This window comes from Marmota marmota, unplaced genomic scaffold, assembly GCF_001458135.2.
Source record: "Marmota marmota marmota unplaced genomic scaffold, marMar, whole genome shotgun sequence".
Taxonomy (NCBI): domain Eukaryota; kingdom Metazoa; phylum Chordata; class Mammalia; order Rodentia; family Sciuridae; genus Marmota; species Marmota marmota.
Genome location: NW_026000016.1, coordinates 16,827,607 through 16,852,675, shown reverse-complemented (window position 1 = coordinate 16,852,675; position 25,069 = coordinate 16,827,607). Strand labels below are relative to the sequence as shown.

Sequence of the window (25,069 nt, the reverse complement as noted above, 5' to 3'; positions counted from 1 at the left end):
ACAATCTTCAAGACATTTGCTTCTGTAATATTGTTGGAAGCCCTTCTCTCTCATGATATGGCTGATCTGATTTCAAATAAGAGAACCCTAAAATCTGTTTTTATTGTGTTTGTTTCTTAAGATGATTTTGATTATATTTATTGGGAAATGATATTAAATTATTTGCAGTAAATTTACCCAGTCCCTCACTAAATCCCTATTTAAGCTCAGTGAAACACACCATATTTTATATCCTTTGGTTAGCCAGTGATCAAGCAGCTGTTGGACTGTCTTCTATTCCTTTTTTAAGGGAGAGTCTTCCATATCCCTTTTAAAGGGAGAATCTCCCCATCCAGATCCTTTAAGATGATGACTTAATCCCATGAGCTGAAAAATTGACTACAATCAAATTATATTGTTGGAGTGTGTGCATGAACAAATATGTAACAACAAATCATACCATCATGTACAACTATAATGCATCAATAAAAAGTGTGGGAAAATTCATCTCACACACTTTGCAAATAAATATGAAATTGTTGCATTAGAATGTTCCAGATTTCAATCATCCTATTTTTGGACATTAACACTTTCTCTAGCATCCCCATATCATGTCTGAGACAGATGTTGGTTAGATGTGTATTAAAGATACGATATGATGCACCATGGGGATATGAACCTGATACCAAGGCCTCAGTGCTTTGGCTAATTTAGGGGAGTTAAGCTCTAGGAACTAACTAAAGAATCAGACAAGGATTTGGTTTATCTCAATTGTGTTTTCATACTCCAACCCATACTTTCTCTGTGAGGGTAGGATATCAATTTATTAACCAATGTTGGAACATTTTGGGCAATTGCTGTATTCGGAGCACTATTGTGGAGAAGGTGTGGTGAATACTAACATGAAAAATACAGCAGCTCTATGAGCAACAGGGGTAAGTCAAAAATACATTATGATAGAGCACAGAGACAAGTTTTACATTTTAAAAATTCTAGCTGAGTGCCTTTCTTATGCAAGGGAAAGTGGAAGTTGCTTGGAATACTCATACCTGATCCAGATCTACGGAAGAATGAAGTTGTGAATATTAAATATAGGAACTCATTCCTGGACTTTAAGGAATCTAATAAATAAAAGTCTTCTCTTAACTTCATGAGCTCCATGCCCTTTAAAAAACAAATACACTTCAGCAATCAGAAGAGGAACAGACTATCAGTTTATCGTTAATGAAGTCAAAATAGAAAATGTAATTTAGACATGTGATCAGATTGGGCCTTTTACCAACTCCCCAGAATTGAATTTAACCAAGTTAAAGGCAGAGCAGCTGCAAATCTGCAGGTTGCGCCTGTGCACACCCCAAGGAGAGCAGGAGTAAACACTCAGAGACCAGGCTGTCAGGAAGGAGAAGGAGAGCCATCATTGTGCATGCTAGATTCATTCCCCAGTTTCCCTAGGGAAGTTTCTCCCCAGTGGGAGAAGTGAATAACAGAAAGTGGTGAGAATACTCATGGGGTTGTTGTAATGGTTATGCAAATTTTTATATATACTCATATACATATACACACACATATGAAGGAAGGAGGGAGGAGGTAAGGGAAGAAAGAGGAAGAAAGAGAAGGCAGGCAGACAGATGGGCAAAAAGCCAGGCTTCTCATTCATCCTACAAATGAACCTAGTATGCTAGTGGGACCACATTATTGAACAAAAGAGTCCAGGATCCAAAATCACAGGTCATTTTTCTATGATAAATCACTTCCTCTTTTGAAACCTCGGTTTCCTAATTTCCAAAATAAGGTTGAACTAACTGTTCTCTAAGATTCTTGAATCCTCCCCTGCCTCTTCAGTTAGTCATGTTCCTTCTGGAAAGCACTATTATTCCCACTTGGTGGTCACAGAAAATAAGACATCAGTAAGTTAAGTGGCACAAGCCACCCACTGAGGGAGCGAAGGGGCAGGAGAGCAGCATGCTTCTGAGCAGGAGGCTGTCTTTGAGCTCCCAATATTTAATTCTTTTTTTTTAATCCCCAACAGCAAAAAATTTTACCTTAAGGGCAGAAATAAAATGAAGTTAGAGCTCCTAGTAATTAAATCTCCTGCAGCAACTCAGAATATAAATCAGTAGCTAAACTGGATGCAAGGAAGTTGCTCACAGTTGCGGGTTCTTTTGTCTTTGTCAGGAAAATTTAAAAAATAATTGTTCACATTTCTATAAAATCATAAAAACAATGCACTGGACATCTGTAAGTGATAAATTGAGCATCAGTTAAGCTAACTTATATTAATTATTCTGAATTACAGTAAAGAATGATGCTAATGTCCCTCCTCTCCCCATTCTGCTGACAACAGCATCCATCAGATGCCTGCTTTGGCTTCTGCTTCACCAATAAAAGCCATCAAATCAAGCCCGTCTTTGGTTACACTGCCTCTCATTTCCTAGCTAAAAGGGATCTCAGCTTCTTTGCTTCCTGTATCTCTTTGATAACCACCTTTCCAATAATTGTGAGAAAATAATAAGTAAAACTTTTTTTCTGGTGCAATTATACGTTTTTCCAAATTCTTACATTGTTTCGCAAATCAAAACAATTGGTTATAAAAAAAGAGGAGATGCAAATAACCAGCAGGCTTTGCCTCTCACCCACCAAAAAAAAAAAAAAAATCTTCTGGTCTCAAGGTTTCACTTTGTAATTAATTCTTTCTGAAAATGCAGTATTAAATCAGTCTTCGAGTATCATAATCCCAGCTTCCTTGCTTACTATCTGTGCAATTGTGCAAGTACCACAACCTCTGTGTACCTTGGTTTCCTGCCTGTGAAATGAACTCTAAGGTTTAAAGAATGCAGATAGGAAAAGCATCCAGAACCATACATGGTACACAGTCAGCACTTTCATAAACCAACCATTGCTTCTATTATTTCTCCCTAAGAATTGGGTTGATAGTGTCTTCTCGTTTGTATGAAACCCAAACACCCTTACCAAAGTCTCCCATACCTTATAACATCCCAGTTCAAGAGATAAGAAAGAACATTGATAGAACTCAAGTTTTAAACAAAATAATTGCCCTTGGACCTGCTTCTTAACAAGGTGCTGCTGTTGTTTGAGGTCCTAAAAATGCCTGTCAGCCCTGTGGGTTCATCATTAACACTTTACCCACTTTATGGAATAAAGAATCAATTCCTTCCTAGGAATTTTTCTCTTCTGAAGAATTATTAGCTGATAAACCTCCAGCTTATCCAAGATATTTTATTTCAAACAACTAGACCATTCAGTAAACAGTTTGACTTATTCTGACTGCATAGATCACCTATGTGACTTAACGGAAAAGTCAGGGCAACCCATGGGGATGTGCAGCTCTCTGTAGCCAGCCACTGAGGTGAAGTAGGGCTGAGCAACCTGCCATTTGACAGGAGACTAAGCTCTGGAAGGTATGGTTTGTCTTATTGCTGAGACATCATGAAGAATGCCTCTGCTAATCAATCCAACTTTTACCTTTTTCTTCCTTTGATAAAATAGACAAGGAAATTTGTCAGAAACCCAAATTTATTTATTTTTTTTCTGCTGCCAGCATTTGTTACAAGGTTTGTTCATAAATTTGCCCTGAATTTTTGCTTTGCATGAAAACTGGCAAAACAAAAGCCAATTTTATTTTTTTTCATCTTCAACGGCAGCCTGAATCAAATATATATAACTAAAAATGGAAGTGAGTCATTCTAAGACTGAGAGAAAGATACCCACAGGAAGTTTAATTCTCTTTACCCCTCTGGAGGGCAGGGCTTGGCTTTTTTTCTTTGCCTTTAGATTCTAAAATTGAATATAGCCATAGATGGAATGACGTCAGGGGTTGCAGAAAAAATCTCACGAATCAGCCATTTAGTTTACACAACAGGGTAAAAGGAACACTAAATCTCGTTTATAAGAGTTATTAGAAATACTTGTAGCTAGAGAAAAATCTAGAGAGAGTAGATGGAGAGACAGTAACTACTTGCATCTTGATGGTGATAAATGGACTGAGAATGTTCATAAATATGCTTCCTACCATCTGATCATACTTAAAAAGACAAACATCACTCAAATTATAACGCCTTTAAATAAGCATTTTTATTTTATGCTTCCAGTTTTTCCATTAGCCGCTGAAGATTTGGTTCACAGGATTTCCAAATTAAAGGATGTGTTATGGGTTGGGGATGTGGCTCAAGCGGTAGCGCGCTCGCCTGGCATGCGTGCAGCCCGGGTTCGATCCTCAGCACCACATACAAACAAAGATGTTGTGTCCGCCAAAAACTAAAAAATAAATATTAAAAATTCTCTCTCTGTCTCTTAAGAAAAAAGGGATGTGTTATTCCAAAATGAGTCATATAGCAGAAATAGAGACTGAAGAGAGAGTGAAGCTGGAGATGTCACAGGAGCATTATTTGGCTTTAGGTTCTAGTAGGTGAAGCCCCTTCCCAATGTATAACCTTTCTTTATTTCTGCCCACAAAGGTCATTATTACCTTTGTTTGCTCATTTTCCTTAAAGTATTTCTTTTCTGGTGTCTGAGCACCTCACCTGAGCATCTGGAAAAATATTGAATACCTAATACCTTCATCTAGAAAGTGACTTAGGGTAGAATAACAACTGTCAATGTATTGAGTGTTGGTCACTGTGCCCCAGTACACTGACCATCAGTGACCTCACAACCCTAGATGTAGAAGGATAAGGTGGAGTCATCACCCTCTAGCCAGAGGCCAGTGAGAATAGAGAGACTGAACATGCATCTTGTTATAATAAGGAGTGTCTCAGTAAGTAGGTTTAAAAACAAATGATGAGGTCTAGACTTGTATAAGATGATTTGAGGGAGCGTCTAAGAAAGAAGGGCTTTCAGGATGGGATGTTGTTAGGAAGTAGGGACAATCCTATGATTGAGTATCTTAACAGATTTTGTCCGTATGGAGGTAAGAATGGAGTGAAGCTAAGCAGTAGTTAGTAAATAAACAGCAGTCTCTTTTATTAGCCAAGCTGGAGGATAGTCGGCCACTTTTGTAACTTAAAGAACATCAATATTTTTGTCTGTGTTCACTCAGAATTACAATGCGGTCTTGCTTTTCTCTGGACCCATCGTGGGTGGTCACAGAGTGGTGCAGCCTGATGTCAGTGTTCTGGTCTAACTGTGTCAGTGAAATAGTTTAACGGGGAGCCAGGAAAATCCAGCTGAGCTTCCTGGCATATTCTATGGAGAGAACTGCATGAGTCTTGAGAACATTGTTGTCTGTTGACTTCAGTAAGACCCTAAGTACAATATGACCTAGACATGTATTAATTCAATGGCATCATTGGTCCTTCTTCCATGATTTTCTTGGAAATGGGCTTTTGTTCAAGTAGTCACATGTAAGCATAGAAACATCTCTAGTTAAGAATGTCCAGTCTTTTAGTTCTAGCCGCCTTTGAAAAAGGAAGTGTTCTGAGATTAATAAGGCAAACAATCCCTCTTTTAAAAAATGTCTGTATCTGGTATGGTAGAATATGCTAAGGGAACTCTCCCAAGGATATGAGGAGTGAAGGCAAGTGAAGCAGTGGAAAGAGTCAGACTAAGGAGTCAAAACAAACTGGGATCACATATGAGTTCTACTGTGAATTCACAATTAGTAAAGTTACCTGGGGCAAGATTAGTGACCATGGCCTCAGTGATCTTCTCTAAAATGGGAACTAAAACATTACTTCAAAACATGTCCTGTTCTGATGAACACCTTATGTTTATAACTTCAGAGTTTTTGTTTGCATTTATTTATATATACATATGTATGAATATATATATGTGTGTGTATATATATATATTTCTTTTTTTAACCTTTATTTTATTTATTTATTTTTATGTGGTGCTGAGAATCAAAACCCAGGGCCTCACATGTGCTAGACAAGCACTCTACCACTGAGCCACAATCCCAGCCCATATTTCTTTATATTCATATGTTTATGAAGTTCTGGATATGGATATAATGTAGGTGTAAACAGATATAGACATAGATCTGAATATGAACATAGATGTAGATATAGAAATAGATACAGGTATGAATATAGATATTGATATTGATATAGATCTGGATATAGTTTTCGATGTAGATGAGATATAGGTATAGATCTATCTGCAATATAGACATAATTAAAACTATGATTATAATTGTCCTAGAACAAACATTTTGGCCATGTTTTGGACCTGAAGAAAAGATATACGCTCCCTCAACAAAGAGTTAATAGTGTCCTAGTATGTGACCAAGTTATCGGTATTCTACGTACATTATGGTCTTTTACATTATTTTTATATTTTTAAGTACGTACATTTTTATTTCATAAAAATTAACTTTTCATGAAGAAAGAACATTTGTTGGCTCCCATTCATTAAATAGAACTAATAATGCCTTGTGCCACTTGATTCCCAAAGCCAGCATCTAGTTATTGTTTTAAATATCAAATTCTTTTTAAACAATTATTTCAGTTGATAAATTCCCTGGAAGACCAATGACCAGATGCTTTTATTTTTTTATTCTTAACCTGGTTCCAAATTTGGGTGCCTTGAAGGGGCAGTTGACCAAAAATTCTAGACAGTGCATTCCACAGGCTCAGGTATTGCAGAAAAGCCACAAAGAAGGTCATCCTTTCCCCTCTACTTGGTCTTCCTTTATGAGACTGGGGTCTTTAATAAATGTTCTGCATGTCCAGATTTGAAACCCCAGAAGAGAAGTTCCCATAAGACTAGTAGAACTACTCTACTTTGTCTCTCCCCTACCCCAAATCTTCAACTACTTTACTGTCCTGACAGAGACCTTTCAATAGACATTTAAGGCAGCCTGTGATCTTGCTACAAACTACTCCCTTTCCCTGTGTTCTTCTGTATGCCCTACCCCAGCAAAACATTGAGTAACACATTGTTGTTTCACCATCCCCTATTTGTCCCTTCTACTGTGCTGTTTATGCTACCCCATCATCATCTGCTAGACACTGGAGTACATGACCAGTAGAGCTGAACTGGAGAATGAAGTGGAAATGTCATATTTCATACGCCTCAAATAGTCAATCTGTTGTAACCATTCTGGCACCCATTGAGTCTAGCCACAAATGGTCTGTGATGAATGAATTTTGTCCTCTCACATTTGTGACAGAAATGTTATGTTAGTGATTAAGTGAATTTTTTTGTAGATAAAGGATTGTGCAACATCTGGTTCAGCCAATCAACTCTTTAAAGCAATGGTGTAGTAGAAGAATCCTTGAAAGGTAGAAGAAAGATGGTGGACATTGATATGGCTGCAGCTATTGCTGTTTGAGCAGAAGCTTGATGTTTGACCTGCACCTTTTTATTTATTCTTCTTGGAAACCCTAGGATGTATACCTATTTATAGATGAAGGCAGTGAAGACATGTCTTGGCCAGGGTGGAGTTGGTGTCTTCAGAGCTTGCTCCAGGAGAGGACTTGCCGTGTCCTAATTAGGTCAGACTGGTCTCTCTTTTTTCTGTGTTTACAGCTGTGCGAGTCACCACCCTGGCATCCTTCTGGATATCAATTTTCAAAATAAGAGTTTTTCAGAGAAGCTATTTTTCTTCATATATGGAGATCTTTCAGTACTACTTTGGGTGCTTTGTGTGGTATTATTCTACATGTTGGTAGAAAAGACAACAGTGGCCAGTCAGGACAGCTGCTTTGCTCCACAGCCACTGTTGTTGGCTTTGATCCATCTCCAGCCACAGCAGAGAGGGCATGACCCTGCCCCCCATGCACAGATTAGGGGACAAGTATTCTGAGGAAAGAAGTAGATGATAGGGATGTATCACCTTCTTATTCAAACTTTGAACAGAAAATTGCAAACATGCATGTTGGCTATGCATGAGCAAATAACCATGGAAATACCAAAGGTTTCATGTAGCAAAATAAAAAAATGCCAAAGAGATCTGACCTTTGTAAAACTCACGGCCACTGAGTTTGCCTTTTGGCCCCAAAAGTCAAATGATTCCCTGGATTTTGACTTTCATGGTATTCTTTTTCTGGCTACACTCAGGCTTGGATAATGTTGAGTTTTTAAGGCAGTTCCTCTAATCAATGACAAGACTGTATTGAGCTCTGCACCAAATGATTAATAGGTGCAGGAAGCATGCAGAGAGAACAGTTGGCACGTTGATCTAAAGCCTGCATTGATACTGATCATTGAGTGCCAATTGATACTATTTGTCAAAATTATTGTCATTAAATTCTAACAGTAAAACTTATTCAGACGAACTGAAATTTAAGAGTTAAGTAACTTACTCAAGGCTATTCAATAAGCAAGAATAGAGCCAAGATGCAAATCTACATTGTCTGACTTTCAAACCCCAGGGTGTCACCAGCCACATGGAGAAGCAAAAAGGAGCTGGTCCTGATGAAAGTTCTCTGGACAGTATTAGAGAGTAAGATCAAGGAGGGAGAAGTAGTTGGAAACTGAGCAGGAAGTTGTTTACCAAGGACAGCTCTCAGCTTGTGTTCAAAGATGGCCAGGCTGGAAGACCATGTAGACTACGAACCAAACCCTTCATTGCTTAGATCAAGAATCTATGAAGTCAGTTGACTTCTTCAAGGCCCTGTATTTGGCTGGTGAAAGACCTAAGGATTCAACCAGCATTTGGGGGCTTAGAGTCCAGGTTTTTCATTTGTTTTTTCCTGACAGTGGCCTTGGGCAAGGTCAGAAGAACAAGATCATCAGCCCAAATTTCCTGTGAGGCACAGGAAAGATGTTAGGGAGGCCTCAGCCTGTGGGACAGCTACTTACCCACACAGAAGCCAATCTCCACTTCTCTGTCCCCACTCCCATCACCAGGCCCAGAGCCTAGGGATAAAGGCTAACCTGATAGAAAAGTTGAGAAAACAATAAAGTGCTCCAGATTCCATTGAAGAAGATAAGGTTGCAGCATTGATTCAACTTGGGAAAAAGCTCAAAGCAAAAAGTCCTGATGCAGATTCTAATATATTCCAGGCCCTGTCATCAGAGACTCAACGGACAACAGGAGCATTAACCTGAAATGAGATTAGTCCTCTTAGAAGTTATTTTTTAAATATTTATTTTAGTTGTAGGTGGACACAATACCTTTATTTTATTTATTTATTTTTATGTGGTGCTAAGGATGGAACCCAGTGCCTCATGCATTCTGGGCAAGTGCACTACCACTGAGCTACAACTCTGACCCTCATTAGAAGTTATTATAGGCAAATTCTGTAAATCTGTGAGATTAGAGAACATATAAGAATGTGTAAGTCTCGGTCCCATTCCACTGAATGGAGCCTCGGCTGCCATGGATGAGATCGAAAGCCTTCGCAATATGCTGGGCCCATCGGCCTCGGATTGGTCTATTTTGATCCTCAGCAGGCAGCAGATGCAGGAGCTGGAGGCACACTTCCTGAGGGACCCCTTTCCATCCCACGGTACCCTGGTGGTCCTGGCCTCCTGCCTTGCCCTAGAGGAGCAACATGTGAAGAATTGGTTTAGGGTGTAACAGAAGATATACCCAAACCCTGAACCAGGCTATCAGCCATTTGCATGACACCTCAGCCGGCTCATCCTGGGCACACTCAACCTGGGCACACTCAAGCTAGACCATCCTGGTCTAGCTTCTGTTGTATATGCCCATCCTGCAAAGATGTCCACTACCCCAGCCCCAGAAGACCCAGAAAGTTCTCCAGGCCCAGGCCTGTGGGAACCTCTGGGGCAGTGCCCAGGAGAGTGCCTGCCCCTAGGATGAGGAACTAGAAGTTGCCTTGAAGAGACTCTCCACTGCAGAGCCTGAGGAAGGTGACCTTGAAGACCAGACAAATCAGGTCAAGGAGATTTCTGAGTGGATGGGGGTTCTGCACCTGCCCCATTCCAAAGGTCCCACAAGTCCTCACTCTGGCTACTATTTCATCTAATTGCTGTTTCCACCTGTCATTTGCGTCACCTGGGAGTGTCTGGGTCTCCAGTCTAGGAGTGGAATGAGTGTTCCTGGGTGCACTTCCTTCCCTTGATGCTGCCCCTGCCCCTAGCCAATTTTATCACTTATCTTTCCTAATTTATGGGGATCTTGGTCTGCAACCCAGTGCAGCGGCTGCCTGCATCTCCAGGAATGAAGGACCTGTGCTCTCCAACAAGGATTTTCCCACAGTCCTCTGCTGACAGCCACACCCACATCAGATCTTCATCCCCTACCTGCATCTTTTAGATACCATATCCAATACAATTTCATCATTTGGAAATAGTTTGGAGCTTTGTCTTAATTTCGGTATTTTTTTCCTCTTATTTCCTTTTAGTCTTTGCTTTGTTACTTGTTGGAGGTTATTTTTCTGTTTGATTTTCCTCGATTTTCAATAAATCTTCTTCTTTTGATTCAGTGAAAAAAAGAAAGAAAGAAAGAATGTGTAAGCCTCTCCTTTAGCCACTGCCAAGGCTGGGAATCTGAATGCCCTGTCCCCAGCTGCCCTCATCCTTCCCCTCTCTTCTCCACACCAAAGCCAAAAGTGACCTTTTCAGTTCATAGCTTGGTGATGCCCTTCCCTCACTACATGCCTCCAAGTGACCTTCATTATAAATATCAAACTGCTGATCCCAGCACAAAAGCTCCTGAGGATTCAACATCCCTGTGCCTCCTGTTCTACCCCCCTGCCATTAGAAAAAAATATTTACACACGCACACACACACACACACACATTCTCCCCTTCCTGCTCAAGAGCTCTTAATGGAGTTCATCTTCAAGCCACACAGCTCTGGCTGTATCACCCCCAGAATCAGTGCTTTTGCACCTACTGATAGGCTCTCCCACTCTGTCCCCTTTCATTTCCTCAGCCTCTCATTGTCCTTCATGTGTTTGTCCTTCCAATTCTAGGAATCTATGCTAAAGAAATACTTGCACAGGTGCACAAAGATATATGTACATAGATGCTCATTGCTTCATTTTTTGCATTAGAGAGAATATTAAAAAAAAGCCATCAGTGGGTTAAATAACTTATGTCCATCTATTTTGTGATTACTGTAGAGCTGGAAAAAAAATAGTGGCAGGTCCAGTACAGATTAAAATGGAAAGATCACCATGGTATGTTGTACTGGAGAGTTCCCAGGTCAAGGTGACACAGGATTTTACCTAGTGGGTGACCTCTCCTATACCCCAGTTAAGCATCTAGAGTAGGGGCTGGAAAAAGTGTAAGGAGGGAGTTTAATATCAGTGTACCCCAGATTCCTCAAAAACCAAGGTCTCCCTTAACAAACCCCACGCTGGGTAATCAAGTCATATCTGATAGAAACTGATACATATTTGTGATCTGTTCTTCCCTAATGAAAATTCAACTTTGTCACTTTCATTGACTAAATCAGAAATCGTTTTGTGATTTTTACAAAGTTATACTGAACTCAGATGAGTCCAGTGCAGCTATGTCCCTGGGCATATTGGATCAGGAGTCAGAAAATCTGCAGATTTTTAATTTGCCATTGACTAGATCTCTAACTTATTTTTATTTAACTTTAAGACCCTTCCTTTACTCATGCATGCATTGAGGGAGGTTGACAAAATAATCAACCTCTTTGAGGGCTCTTTGTTGCAAGGTTCTATTGGTCTATTACTCTTGAGGCTTGTGCAATGTTAATAAGAATGATAATTTCAACCTTTATATTCTAACCCCCTTATGTGTAGTAACCATCTTAAATCTCATAACAACTATATGAAATAAATACTTCATCTACATTTTACGGGATAAGACACCAACATCACAGATTACTAGATTGTCCAAAGTCACACAACTAAAACATCGTGAAGCAACAACCTAAGTCCAGGCATTGCAACTCCAGAATCCATGATTCTCACCATTATGTTAGATTGCAAATAACAGCAACCTTTTATCTTGCTGCACAATTTAAAGATCTATACCCAAAAAAATTGGTGTCAAGAAAACAAATCTGAAGAGCCAATATGAAAAATATAGATAAATGTGGGGAAATTATCTGTAAAGCCAAAATGCAAAAGGCAACCCAAAGTTCTACTTAACTACTTCAGCATTTTGATAACATATCTCTTCTATATACCATAAAGTAACAATAGCTATATACTTCTGTGTAACAACAAATGCAAGAAAAAAGATGTCACTGCTACTGCATTTGTAGGCAATTTTTATCTGAAAATAACACCATCAGGTACACATGGCATTGATGCTTTCAATTTTAATTTCACAGATGAAAGAGCTTGGTGTCATCTTCTACAACTGCAGCTGCCTGGTCCTAGATTTACAAAGGATATTTGCTTTATATAGTTCATTAAAATTCAAAAGCAGAGTACCTCAGACCTGGTCCAAGAGGCTCTATGGAGTCTACGACAATGAAAAGAAATTGCAACTTCAGCTGAACGACACCAAATCTCAAGCATTTGTGTCGGTGAGTTGTCTGCCTTCTTTCTCACCCCTTCCCTCTCTTTCTTCCTCTAAAGGTTCTTTATTAAGTGTGAATGTTTCAGTGTGATCTTACACTGAACAAAAAAGAATTAGACAGATTAGTTCTATTGTATCCCTCGAGGAGTTCAAATGTGTCCTCTCGTATCCTCTGTCACATGCTGTCCCCAGTAATAACAATGACACATCTTAATAATCATTCCTGGGGCTGGGGATGTGGCTCAAGCGGTAACGCGCTCGCCTGGCATGCATGGGGCCCTGATTTCGATCCTCAGCACCACATAAAAATAAAATAAAGATGTTGTGTCCACCAAAAACTAAATTTTTTTAAATAAATAAATAAATAATCATTCCTGGTTTCAGATACTTTGGGTTGCCAGATTTTGTCCCCACAGTCATCCCATAAGGTAGACATGAGATTGTAAGTATTTTACAAATAAAGATGTTAACACATGGGAAGTCCATTTTGGTCTTTTGGCACTAAAGCTGATCATCCTGTTTTCCATGCCCTATATAAATTATTTTTCAGATGTTTTATCAGAAGAACTCTTTGATGAGATAAATACAAGGGAATCCCAGTATATGAGACAGACAAAAGCAGAGATACTGAATTTAATTGGAGCCGGAAAAGGCCCACTCAGCAGGACAAGGCTTCTTACGCTCTGCTTCTAGATCTCCAACTCAACTCCATTGAAAACCAACAACTTCCCCGTCCCCTGCCATCATTACCTCCCTGGGCCACCACACTACTGCCCACACTCCACAGCTATCCTGCAGAGATATGGGGAGCATACAGCATAGCTACTCAAACTTCCATTTACCTAAGAATCAGCTACAGGGTCTGTTAAAATGGAGATTGACAATCCCTCCTCCCCCACCCAGGAACTGATCCACTCCACTCTCATCCATCTGGGGTGAGATCTTAGAGGTGTAACTTTGAATCAGACTTCTAAATTGATCCTGATACTCCAAGAAACTTCTCCAAAAAAATTTAATATTGTGCTGCTTTTTCTCCCTTGATTGATATCAGTGCTTTTATGCCAACCACTTTTATGTGACTAAAGAGCATTTTATTGAAGAGTGAATTATATGCTTTTTGCCTGTTCACATGAAATCACAATCCAAACATTTACAAAGGTAGTACTAGAGGGGGAAAGGAAGTTAAAGTTGTTTGTCTTAAATAACAAATTTGCATACATATGAGTATTAGAAAATGGACTATTAAGGATTTTCATCAAATAAAACTTTAAGAACTCTTGTTTTCTTTTTTTAAAAAATGTTAATGTGGAGGTCAAGAATGACAGTAGCAAGTAGCATATTGCATAGGGCCTTGTACTAACAAAACTATTTCATATACACATTTCATTTGTCTCAAGAGCCTGTGTGTAAGACCAGAAGACCAGTTCATATATGAACAGTGAAAGGAAACAGGGTGAAATGATGCCCCAAGCAAGCAGACCAGCAGAACAGAATAGAAACAACAAGACATAGCTGGAATGAACATATTTTGGTTAATCACTGGATTTTGAATTTAAAATTTGAATCTTAGAAATAAGTGAATGAGGTTGTTCATAAATTTAGATTTTGACCCTTAAAAAGGGAAGGAGTTAAGTGGCCTCAGGTCTTTAATAAAATTTATAGAAGTTAAAACTTCTGTTGTATTCTAGGACAAATTTAGAAGTTGTTTTTTATTAAAAGAGTTAGCCACAAATTGAGTTGTAAAACATTTACTCAGGTAATCTCTCAAACTATGCAATGCTTTTATTTTCTATTTTCATTTATTTATTTTAATCTATTATTTCATTTTCTATTTCTTATTAAACTAAGTTTTAATTCAACAGATATTGATTGAAAATCATTTTTAAGAGTTATAAAACTTTACAGATTTTTTTTAAGTCAGAAAACTTCTGCTATTGAAATTGAGCTTCTTTATCTCACCTCTATTTTAAAATATCACATTTTTATTGCTATGTGCTTATCATCATTTTTCCCACTAATTTATAAGGCTCTGAAGATGATATGCTACATTCTCTTTGTCATTGGTATTCCCACCACTTCACCTGAGTCCTCTCTAAAAGCAGCAATAAATGTTGGATTGAATTTATTAGTAGTAATATTAATGGAAATTTCCAGAATGCACATAGTTTTTTCAGTAGCATATAACAAATGACAAGAAAAAAATTATTTAAGCTCAATGTATATGTTGTAAAACAACTTTTTAAAAAAATATTTATTAATTTATTTTACAGTAGAATAAATCTTGACATATTATACACAAATGGAGCACAACTTCTCATTCCTCTGGGTGTGCATGGAGCAGAGTCACTCCATTAATGTAATCATACATGTATATAGGGTAATAATGTCTGTCTCAGTCTATCATCTTTCCTATCTCCACAACCCCACCCCTTCCCTTACTCCCTTCTACACAAACAAAAGTTCCTTCATTCTTCTCTATCCCCCTGCCCAACTATGGATCAGCATCTGCTTATCAGAGAAAACATTCAGCTTTTGGTTTGGGGGAGATTAGTTTATTTCACTTAGCAAGGTATTCTCTAGTTCCATCTATTTACCTGCAAATACCATAATTTCATTCTTCTTTAAGGCTGAGTATTATTCCATTGTGTATGTGTACCATATTTTCTTTATCCATTCATCTGTTGAAGGGCACCTAGATTGGTTGCATAGTTTAGCTATTGTGAATTGAACTGCTATAAACACTGATGTGACTGAGTCACTATAGTATGCTGATTTTAAGTCCCTTGGGTATAAACTGGGATAGCTAGGTCAAATGGTGGTCCCATTCCAATTTTTATGAGAAATTCCACACTATTTTCCAAAGTAGTTACACCAATTTGCAGTCCCACCAGCAATGTAAGAGTGTACTTTTCCGCCCCCACATCCTCTCCAACACTTATAATTGTTTGTATTCTTGATAACTGCCATTATGACTGGTGTGAAATGAAATCTTAGAGTAATTTTGATTTGCATTTCTCTAATTACTAGAGATGTTGAATTTTTTTTCATGCATCTGTTGATCAATTGTATTTCTTCTTCTGTGAACTGTCTGTTCAGTTCCTTAGCCCATTTATTGATTGGGTTATTTGGTTTTCTTTTTCTTTCTTTTTTTTTTTTTTTTTTTGGTGTTAAGTTTTTTGAGTTCTTTATTATCCTGAAGATTAGTGCTCTGTCTGAGGTGAATGGGGTAAATATTTTTTGACATTCTGTAGGCTCTCTCATCACATTACTGACTATTCTGATTGTTTCCTTTTCTGAGAAGAAGCTTTTTAGTTTGAATCTATCCATTTATTGATTCTTGATTTACTTCTTGTGGTTTCAGAGTCTTATTCAGGAAGTCAGACCCTAAACCAACATGATGAAGATTTGGGCCTAGTTTTTCTTCTATTAGTCAATGCCTAATAGAAGTGGCTATTAGTTCCAATGCCTAAGTTTTTGACTCACTTTGAGTTGATTTTTGTGCAGGGTGAGAGATAGAGGTTTAATTTCATTTTGCTACATATGGATTTCCAGTTTTCTCAGCATCATTTGTTGAAAAGGCTATCTTTCTCCATGTATGTTTTTAGAGCCTAGTATGAGATAGCTATATTTATGTGGATTTGTCTCTGTGTCTTCTATTTTATACCACTGGTCTACAAGTCTATTTTAATACAATTTCATGCCGTTTTTTGTTTTTGTTTTTGTTTAAAGGGTTTTTTTTGGGGGGGAGTTAATCTTTATTTATTTTTATTTATTTATTCATTTATTTTTTATGTGGTGCTGAGGATCGAACCCAGGGCCTCACGCATGCGAGGCAAGCGCTCTACCACTGAGCCACAATGCTATCCCCCCTTGCCGTTTTTGTTACTATTGCTCTATAGTGTAGTTTAAGGTCTGGTAGTGATGCCTGCTGCCTCATTCTTCTTGTTAAGGACTGCCTCAGTTATTCTGGGTCTCTTATTTTTCCAAATGAATTTCATGATTGCTTTTTCTAGTTCTTTGAAGAACGTTATTGGGATTTTAATAGGAATTATACTAAATCTGTATAGCAGTTTTAGTAGTATAGCCATTTTGATTATATTAATTTTGCCTATACAAGAGCATGGGAGATCTTTCCATCTTCTAAGGTCTTCTTCAATTTCTTTCTTTAATGTAGAAGTCTTTCACCTCTATTGTTAGATTTATTCCAATTTTTTTTTTTGAGGCTTTTGTGAATGGGGCAAATTCTGAAGATTTCTCTTGCAGTGGATTCATCACTTATGTATAGAAAGGCATTTGATTTGTGGGTATTGATTTTATATCCTGCTACTTTGCCGAATTCATTTATTAAATCTAGAAGTTTTCTGATGGAATTATTTGGATCTTCTAAATATAGAATCATGTCATCACCAAATAGTGATAGTTTGCGTTCTTCTTTTCCTATGCTTATCACTTCAATTTCTTTCATCTGTCTGCTTGCTGTAGCTGGAGTTTCCAGGACTGTGTTGAATAGCAGTGGTGAAAGAGGTCATCCCTGTCTTGTTCCTTTTTTAGAGGGAATGCTTTCAATTTTTCTCCATTTAGAATAATGTTGGCCTTGGGCTTAGCATTGATAGCTTTTATAATGTTGAGGTATGTGCCTACTATCCCTAGTTTTTCCAGTGTTTTGAACATGAAGAGTTGCTATATTTTGTCAAATGCTTTCTCAGCATCTATTGAGATAATCATATGACTCTTGTCTTTAAGTCTATTGATGTGATGTATTATGTTTATTGATTTCTGTATGTTGAACCAACATTGCATCCTTGGGATGAACCCTACTTGATTGTAGTGCACTATCTTTTTGATATGTTTTTGAATGCAATTTTCCAGAATTAATATTGAGAATTTTTGCGTCTATGTTTATCAGGGATATTGGTCTGAAGCTTTCTTGCCTTGATTTGTCTTTGTCTGGTTTGGGTATTAGGGTAATTCTAGCTTCATAGAATAAGTTTGAAAGGGTTCCCTCCTTTCCTATTTCATGGAATAAATTGAGGAGTATTGGTATTAATTCTTCTCTGAAGATCTTGTAGAACTCGGCTGAGAATCCATCTGGACCTGGGCTTTTCTTGGTTGGTAGGCTTTTGATGGTGTCTTCTATTTCCTTGCTTGAAATTGTTCTGTTTAAATTGTGTATGTCCTCCTGATTCAGTTTGGGCAGATCATATGTGCCTCTAGAAATTTGCTGGTGTCTTTGGGATTTTCCATTTTACTGGAATATAAATTTTCAAAGTAATTTCTAATTATCTTCTGTATTTCAATAGTGTCTGTCATGACATTTCCTTTTTTATCACAAATTTTAGTAATTTGAGTTTTCAGTCTCCTTCTTTTCATTGTGGTGGCTACAGGTTTATCAATTTTATTTCTTTTTACCCAACAAGAACAACTTGTAGGAAGAAAAGCTTCTCTGGAGCTAACAGAAGACTCAGTTCTGGCTGACTCCATTTCTCTGCCCAAAGGGAGGTAGTCCCTCATGGGATAAGGGTCCAGTAGAGGAAATCTGCTCGGTTCAGGGCAGCAATGAAGCATGTACATATGATGAGGTCTTTCAAAGCCACAAAGATATTACAGATTTTAGACTCAAATGAAAAGACTGCTGAGTATCCTACAAATTTTAATTTCTAAACAAGTAAATATTGGTACCCATAACCCACTAAAGCAAAAAACCTTCCACAGTCCTTTCTTATTCTTATTATGAAAGTGGGATAATTCTGCATATCTATAATAAGGTATCTTGGGGATGGACGCAAGTCAGACATGATATCCATTTGTTTCTTATATACCTCATACACATGGCCTGCAGGAAGTGTTGCATTTTGACTGCAACCTATCACATAAAGTCAGATACAAAATTTTCCACTTGTGGCATCATATTAACACTCAGAGCATTTCAGATTTGGGGGCATGTCAGATTTCATATTTTTGAATTAGGGATACTCAAGTTGTATTTACCAAGTCTGTGCTTGTAAATCCTAAATATATAAATGCTCAATAAGTATTTCTGAGTTAAATAGAAGAATGAACACTCTATTTAGTCCACTCTACTCTTCTCAATATTCTCTGAGGTTGACAATTCACGCTTCAGGAACTCTCTTTCATGGTTTTTACTATGCCTTTATCTCTGAAGAAGGGGAATTTTATGCAAGGTTCTGTGCCATAGGCAGTGTTTTACAAAATTATCTGCTCACAGACTAAGGTTAGAAATATGTTTAAATCATAAGCTATATAAAAATACATCTATACAAACACAAAAAAAAGAAAGTGGGATAATTCCTGAAGGCCCAAAAGTGAGGTGACCACTGGGGGTGATCATGCCCAGGTATGACTGGGTCATTTATTGCTCCAACTTCACAAGGAGCCATTGTGAGGGGATTTCAAACTGCAGGATATAAGAGAGTGGCTGCAGCTTGTTTTTTTTAATCCAAAAGCACAGGAAACTCAAGGTGGTGACCTGTCAACTCCAAGACAGCACATTTGGTGGTGGTTGGTGGTTGGTGGTTGGTGGCTGGTGATAGTGGTGTCTGGATATTGGGAAGGGGTTTTCCTATTTTTTTTCTTTTTTTGTTTTTGTTTTTGTTTTCTAGTTTTTTGTTTTGGTTTATTATTATTTTTTAGCTAGCATACTTGATCGGGCTCAGGATGAGCAATGAGAGTAGTCAGAGCAGTGTAGGGCTGCAGAGGCAGAGCTCCTGCTGTGAACCTGCGTTTGTGGGCCATTTTATGGTCCTGCAGGACATTGGGGCAGGGGGCTTCACCCAGGTGAAACCTGCCTGCCATCTACCTACCTGGACAGAGGTTGCAGTGAAGGTCTTGGTAAAAGTAACCTCAAGCTTCCCATCCTCTCTGAACCAGAGTTGATGGCAACCTTGGATCACCAAAACGTGATCCAACTCTTCCAGGTCATCAAGACCAATGAACATATCTACCTTATCATGGAGCATGCAAGAGGGGGACAACTGTGGGACCTCATCCTGGAAACTGATGGCATGCTGGAGGAGGAGGCCCATAGACTATTCAGGCAGATCTTGTGGATTGTGCAGTACTGCCATCAGAAGGGGATTGTGCACCTGGACCTGAAGCTGGAGAATGTCGTGGTGGATTCCAGCGGCAATGTCAAACTCATCAACTTTGGCCTGAGCACCAGATTCACAGCTGGGAAGAAGCTGAAGAGGTTCTTTGGCACTCTCCTCTACACTGACTCTGAGAGTGTCCGTGGACAGCAGATGTCTGGAGCCTGAGTGAGAATAGAATAATACTCACAGGGAGAGGCCCATGGTGCAGCAAGCAGCAACAGGCAGCTGAAGAAGTCAATCAAGGAGGCAACCTAGGGCCTTCCCCCGCATGTCTCTGAGGGAGTGCAGAGCCTCATCCCTGAGATCTTATGGTGGATCCCACACAAAGGCCCTCCATAGACCAGGTAGTGGGGCACCTATGGCTGAGCCCGGGTGATGAAGCTTCATCTCCTAATGAGGTACTCACCAAACTCCTGGATCCCACAATTATGAACATCATGATCAACAGGGGTTACCACCCCTATAACACCAGGGTATCTATGGTGAATCGCAAATTTGATGAGATGATAGTGACATACTGCATAGTCAAGCACCAGAAAACCCAGTGGGGAGGCCTGCGCACTCCAGGTGAAGCCCAAGGATGGCCCAGCCCTGCAGATCTTCCCAGGGTCTACCCCAAGAAGTGTTGTAGTGAGCCTTTCCCTTGCCCTGTGAGTAGCAGCAGCCTAGGAAGCCAAGCAGTCCCAGCAGAAGGCTGCTAGAAGTGCCAGCGTGCCCGCCATCCTTCTCTGCTTCCTCCATGAGAACACACCCCCCTCCCAGCTTAACGTCCCAGCCTCACCCTGTGCCCAGCTGCTCATTCTCCCAAGGGACCTCCACAGGGCAACCCCAAGACAGCAGCTGGGGTTAGAAAAGACTGAGGACAAGAACTGCCAAATGGATCCAGCAACTCTGCTGTATACCATGATATCCAGAAACAAAGTGGACCACTGTCCAGAAACAGAGCGACTCCAGTGGAAATGTGGAGCCCAGACAGGACCAACAGATAGCCAGAAGATCCTGAGCTACATGGATGATATCACGCTGTGGGAATGAGGTGTGCCGATTGGCTCTGGCGTCTCTGGGAGGATTCCAGGCAGGAGGGCATCTGCCTCCACCAGGAGTTCTCTGCCCCCACCTGTGAAGCACATCAGAGAAGCTTTTGCCTATGAAACACATCATGGAGACTTTTCCCTGGGACATTTCCCCCTGTCCTGCTCTTTGTCCTTTCTTCAATGCTTTGGGAGAAATTTATTCTGAATTTCTTTTTTTCACAAATTGTATAACAAAATCGATATTTCAGAGATTTTATTTAAAGATAGTTTTGTGTGTTTCTATTTGTTCTATTTTGGGGGGCTTTTTTATTTTGTTTTTTGAGAGAGAGAGAGAGGCTTCAGAGCAAGGGCCAGAGCTCAGCAGCCATCCTCTCCAAGTCTTGGACCACTGTGCCTCATTCTACTGCTCACAGTATATACTCATTCACCTTGAGTCAGGGTAGATGGGCACTCACTTTCCTTAAGCCAATATAGACAGGGACTTGTTCCCATTGGCATAGTATAGACAGAGGTGCTCCCCTTGAACCAATGTAGACTTGATTCACTTTCAGTTGGTGTTGGCCAGAAGAAATCCTTTTCCTGATCTTCAGACCCCTACCTGAAGTGTGTAGGGATGATGGGTTGCAGCTGTTGGAGAAGACACCTCTGCAAGGCATTGGAGATTGCAGGGTGTTCTGTGGCTTCATCCCCATAATCCCAGGTGCAGGGAATCAAGAGCTGGGCCAGTGGCAGGGCAGGGCTTGCCTGTGGCAGTGGCTGCTAGTCGGGTGCCTCACCACTGTCATGCAATCTCCCCATCAAAAAGCTCCTCCTGGTCACAGCTGAAGGTCGTGAAGAGGGAATACTTGGGATTTGGGGAGTGGAGACGTGCAATCTCAGGAATGCTACTTACAAAAAAGCATAGTGCACCCATGTGGAATTGCTCTTATCTTTGGGGTTCTGTCGACACTGAATTTTATAGGTGAAGTGTACACAAAAATAAGAAATACTCAGATTAGGACAGGAGGCTTCTTGCACCTTCCATCCCTAGAATCTCTGAAGCTCTGGGACTCCCAGAGACACTCTGGCAACTTCTTCCTGACCTTTCCTTTAGGGGTCAGAAATTGATACCATAAAATATTGAAGAATCTCTTGGTGAGGTTGGCAGGAAGAAAAGGGTATATTCCATGTGTCCACTATGACCATGTGTTCGATGCTGTCCAGTAGGTTCCTGGCCATGCATGTATCTGATGCTATCAGTCTCAACATTGAGCCAACCTTTCACTGGGAGTCCACCCTTTACCATATCAGAGGTCTCTGTCCATAGACGGCCAGCTCCATGGCTCTGGGCCTGAGGTGAGGCAGAACATCACCACAAAAGGGCATGGTGAAGGACATGGCATCAAAGAGCCAGAGAGAGCTCCTGTTGTAAAACATCTTAAAATAGTCTATGTTTATAAACTGTGCAAACACTAAGTTGCACATACACACAAAAAAAAATTTTGAAGATATCAAAAATAATCATCCCCAAAATAAGCTTTAGATACTTGATAAAATATCTAAATATAAATTTTAAATTATAATATAAATATGGATTATATCTAATTTTCTCGTGGACCACAAACAGGTCCTTGGTTAGATTTAACCATGTAATTTATTATAGCTTAGGGCCAGATAATTCTATTAAATATATATACATATATATGTATATGTATATATATTTATGTATAAAATGAAATTCCAAGATAGGAATAATGGCTGGCTGAGATTTTATGTTGTAGATATATTTTTAGAGTCCTTAAAATTATGCACTTGCTTTCCAGGACAAAGACTAGTTAGTTCAAGATGTACTTTTATTGATCTAGCTGCTAGATGAGTGGTATTTCTTGTTGTTTATTGTTCAGTTCATTCACTCATCAGTCATGTATACTAAGATATATTTAGTGAGAGGACAGAAGTTGAATAAAACTCAGTGCCGCTGTCAAAAAAACACCATATTCTTCGTTAGAACTTCTCGTGTGTATTATTAATTATATTTTAACAGCTTTATTGAGATATAATTCATTCATCACAAAATCCACCCTTTTAAAGTATACAATTCAGTGGGTTTTAGTATAGTCACAAAGTTCTGCAATCATCTCCACCATTATAACTTCAGAACATTTTCTTCACCACAAAGAAAAGCCTCATAATCATTAGCAGCCACTCTCCATTTTTCTCTTCCCCCAACCACTGGCAACCACTAATCTACTTTCTTTTTTATGATCTTGTTTTTCCTGAACATTTCTTCTTAATGGAGTGATACAATATGCCGTCTTTTGTGACTGGTTTCTTTCAGCCAATATAATGTTATCAAGGTTCATCCATGTTGTGGTGTAGATCATTACTTCTTTCATTTCTTTTTATGCTCAAATAATAGTCCATTGTATGGATATTCCACATTGTGTCCATGCATCTATCAGTTGATGGACATTTGGGTGTTTCTGTCTTCTGACTATGGTGAAGAGTGCCACTATGAACCTTCATGTACAAGTTTTTATTTGAATACCCATTTTCGATTCTTTTGGGTTTATATTTAGGAAGGGAATTTCTGTGTACTATGATACTTATGTTGAACATTTTGAGAAACAGCCAAACAGTTTTCCAAGCTGGTTATACCATTGTAAAATCACACCAGCAATATATGAATATTTCAATTTCTCCATATCCTTATTACTTTTATGTCTTATTTTAGCCCTCTTAATGGGTGTGAAATTGAATCTCATTGTGGTATTGATTTGCATCTTTTGGGGGGCAGCTATTTGTAAAATATCTTGTTTAGAGGAATGCTTATCAAATACTTTCTTTTTTCAAAGTAAGGGGGTTTTGTTTGTTTGTTTGTTTTTAATAGAGTTGCAAGGGTTCTTTCTACATTCTGGATACAAGGCCCTTATCACATACATGATTTACAAATATTTTCTCTCATTCTGTGGGTTATCTTTTTATGTTTAATTACATTTTAATGGAACTATTCTACAAATAGAGTATAGACTTAAAAACCAGGATATTATGATTAAATAATAAAAAAATCTGCTAAATTCTTTAAAAGGCAAGTATTGAGTGACTATACAAAATAAATTACATGCATATTATGTAAGGCACTATAGATCTGTGACAGAAACCTTAATTAACCTAAAATCAAAATATATCACTAATTCTTGATTGGTAAGAGATTATCACAGAACTTAAATATAGAATAGGATTTATATTTTCCCTCTTCTACTTTACCATGGAATAAAGGGAGACCCCAAGTCAGACTCAGAAAATTCATTCAGGAGTGCTAAGAGGGAAACTAAACAGCCTTCTCTCTAGTTACAGTTGGAACGTTAATTTCCTATACCAGAGCAGTAGATCTTCTTTTATGTTTTATTTATTCATTTATACCCTGAGCAAACACTTTAAAGACAGTAGTATGTCCAGGCACTGTCTATAAAGGTAGATGACCCTAGAACATGCCTAGAACACACAGGGAAGTACCACCAGCCCCCAGGTGCAAGGGGACTGATGTGAATAATCATTACTCCCCTTCATGAACACATAGAGCACTTTCCAAGTTCTGGACATTGTGTTAAGCAGTGGGAGCATGGGAAACATTGAGGCAGGTAAATGCTAATGAAGATATGTTTAAATGTGTTTGGAAATACCTAGAATAAAGAAACTCTAACTAGAAGTGGAGGTTGGGGTTGGACAGACCTCCAACATTTATTAATTTATGAAATACTTGCACACTTATTCCACAAATATTTACTGAGCATGTAATAAGTGTATGGGAAAAGGTGCAAGAGATAGAGCATTAAGCAGCTCACGAGTTAGTGTACGAACACAAAGACAAATGAATGCAGTGCCAGGCAATCTGTGCCAGAGTGAAGCTCCACAAAGCAGGATCATACTTTCATCACAGTTATAGGTCATGTGCCCAGACCAGAGCCTGGAACACAGCAGGCAGTTAAGAAGATCTGTTGATTGAACGAAAACAAGCATAGAAGAGGGGTACAGCAGGTGAACCAGTGGGAAAGTTGTGTTATTGTTATTAACTCCACTAAAAAACATAAATTCAAGGTGTAAGAGACAGGCCTAGCGCATAAGTGCTGGAATCTGGGTCTGGCCTGTATCACCAAAGCTTTTACTCTTTTCTATATAGATTAATGACACTATATCCAAACTTGTAAGATGACAGCAAACGTAGAGAGACCACCAACAACTCTGCCTAAATTTGTTTCTCTCCGAAAACAAAATCCAGTTTGGGATCATGTGATACAATTCAGGAAGTTCTTAACTGAAAAAGAGAGGGTGCTTGGACACATTTCAGAGTTAGCCCAGGAGCCTATCCAGAGATGAGATCCTCAGCTTCTTCATAACAACCTGAAGCATGTTTAAAGCAAACCCAAAGGGCTGAGAAAATTAAATAATACGCATATTTAATTGTAGCGGATATATAGAGGAGAATGAATAAAAGACAATCCTTGAAATCAGTCTAGAAACAGTCCAGCTGAGGAGGGGAGGCAAGTGCAAGTAATTATAATATAAATTTGAATAGGATAAATAAGAAGTAAA

General features: G+C 38.9%; 1 protein-coding gene across 5 annotated transcripts in view; it reads left to right on the top strand.

The window, feature by feature from the left end:
* Window positions 1-25,069, top strand: part of Pld5 (phospholipase D family member 5) — a 407,561-nt gene that overhangs the window by 359,081 nt on the left and 23,411 nt on the right. For all 5 annotated transcript variants that reach the window (XM_015483542.2, XM_015483543.2, XM_048809215.1 and 2 more), the window contains one exon: window positions 12,164-12,361. In XM_015483542.2, the coding sequence (XP_015339028.1) occupies window positions 12,164-12,361 (198 nt within the window). The remainder of the gene's footprint in view (window positions 1-12,163; window positions 12,362-25,069) is intronic.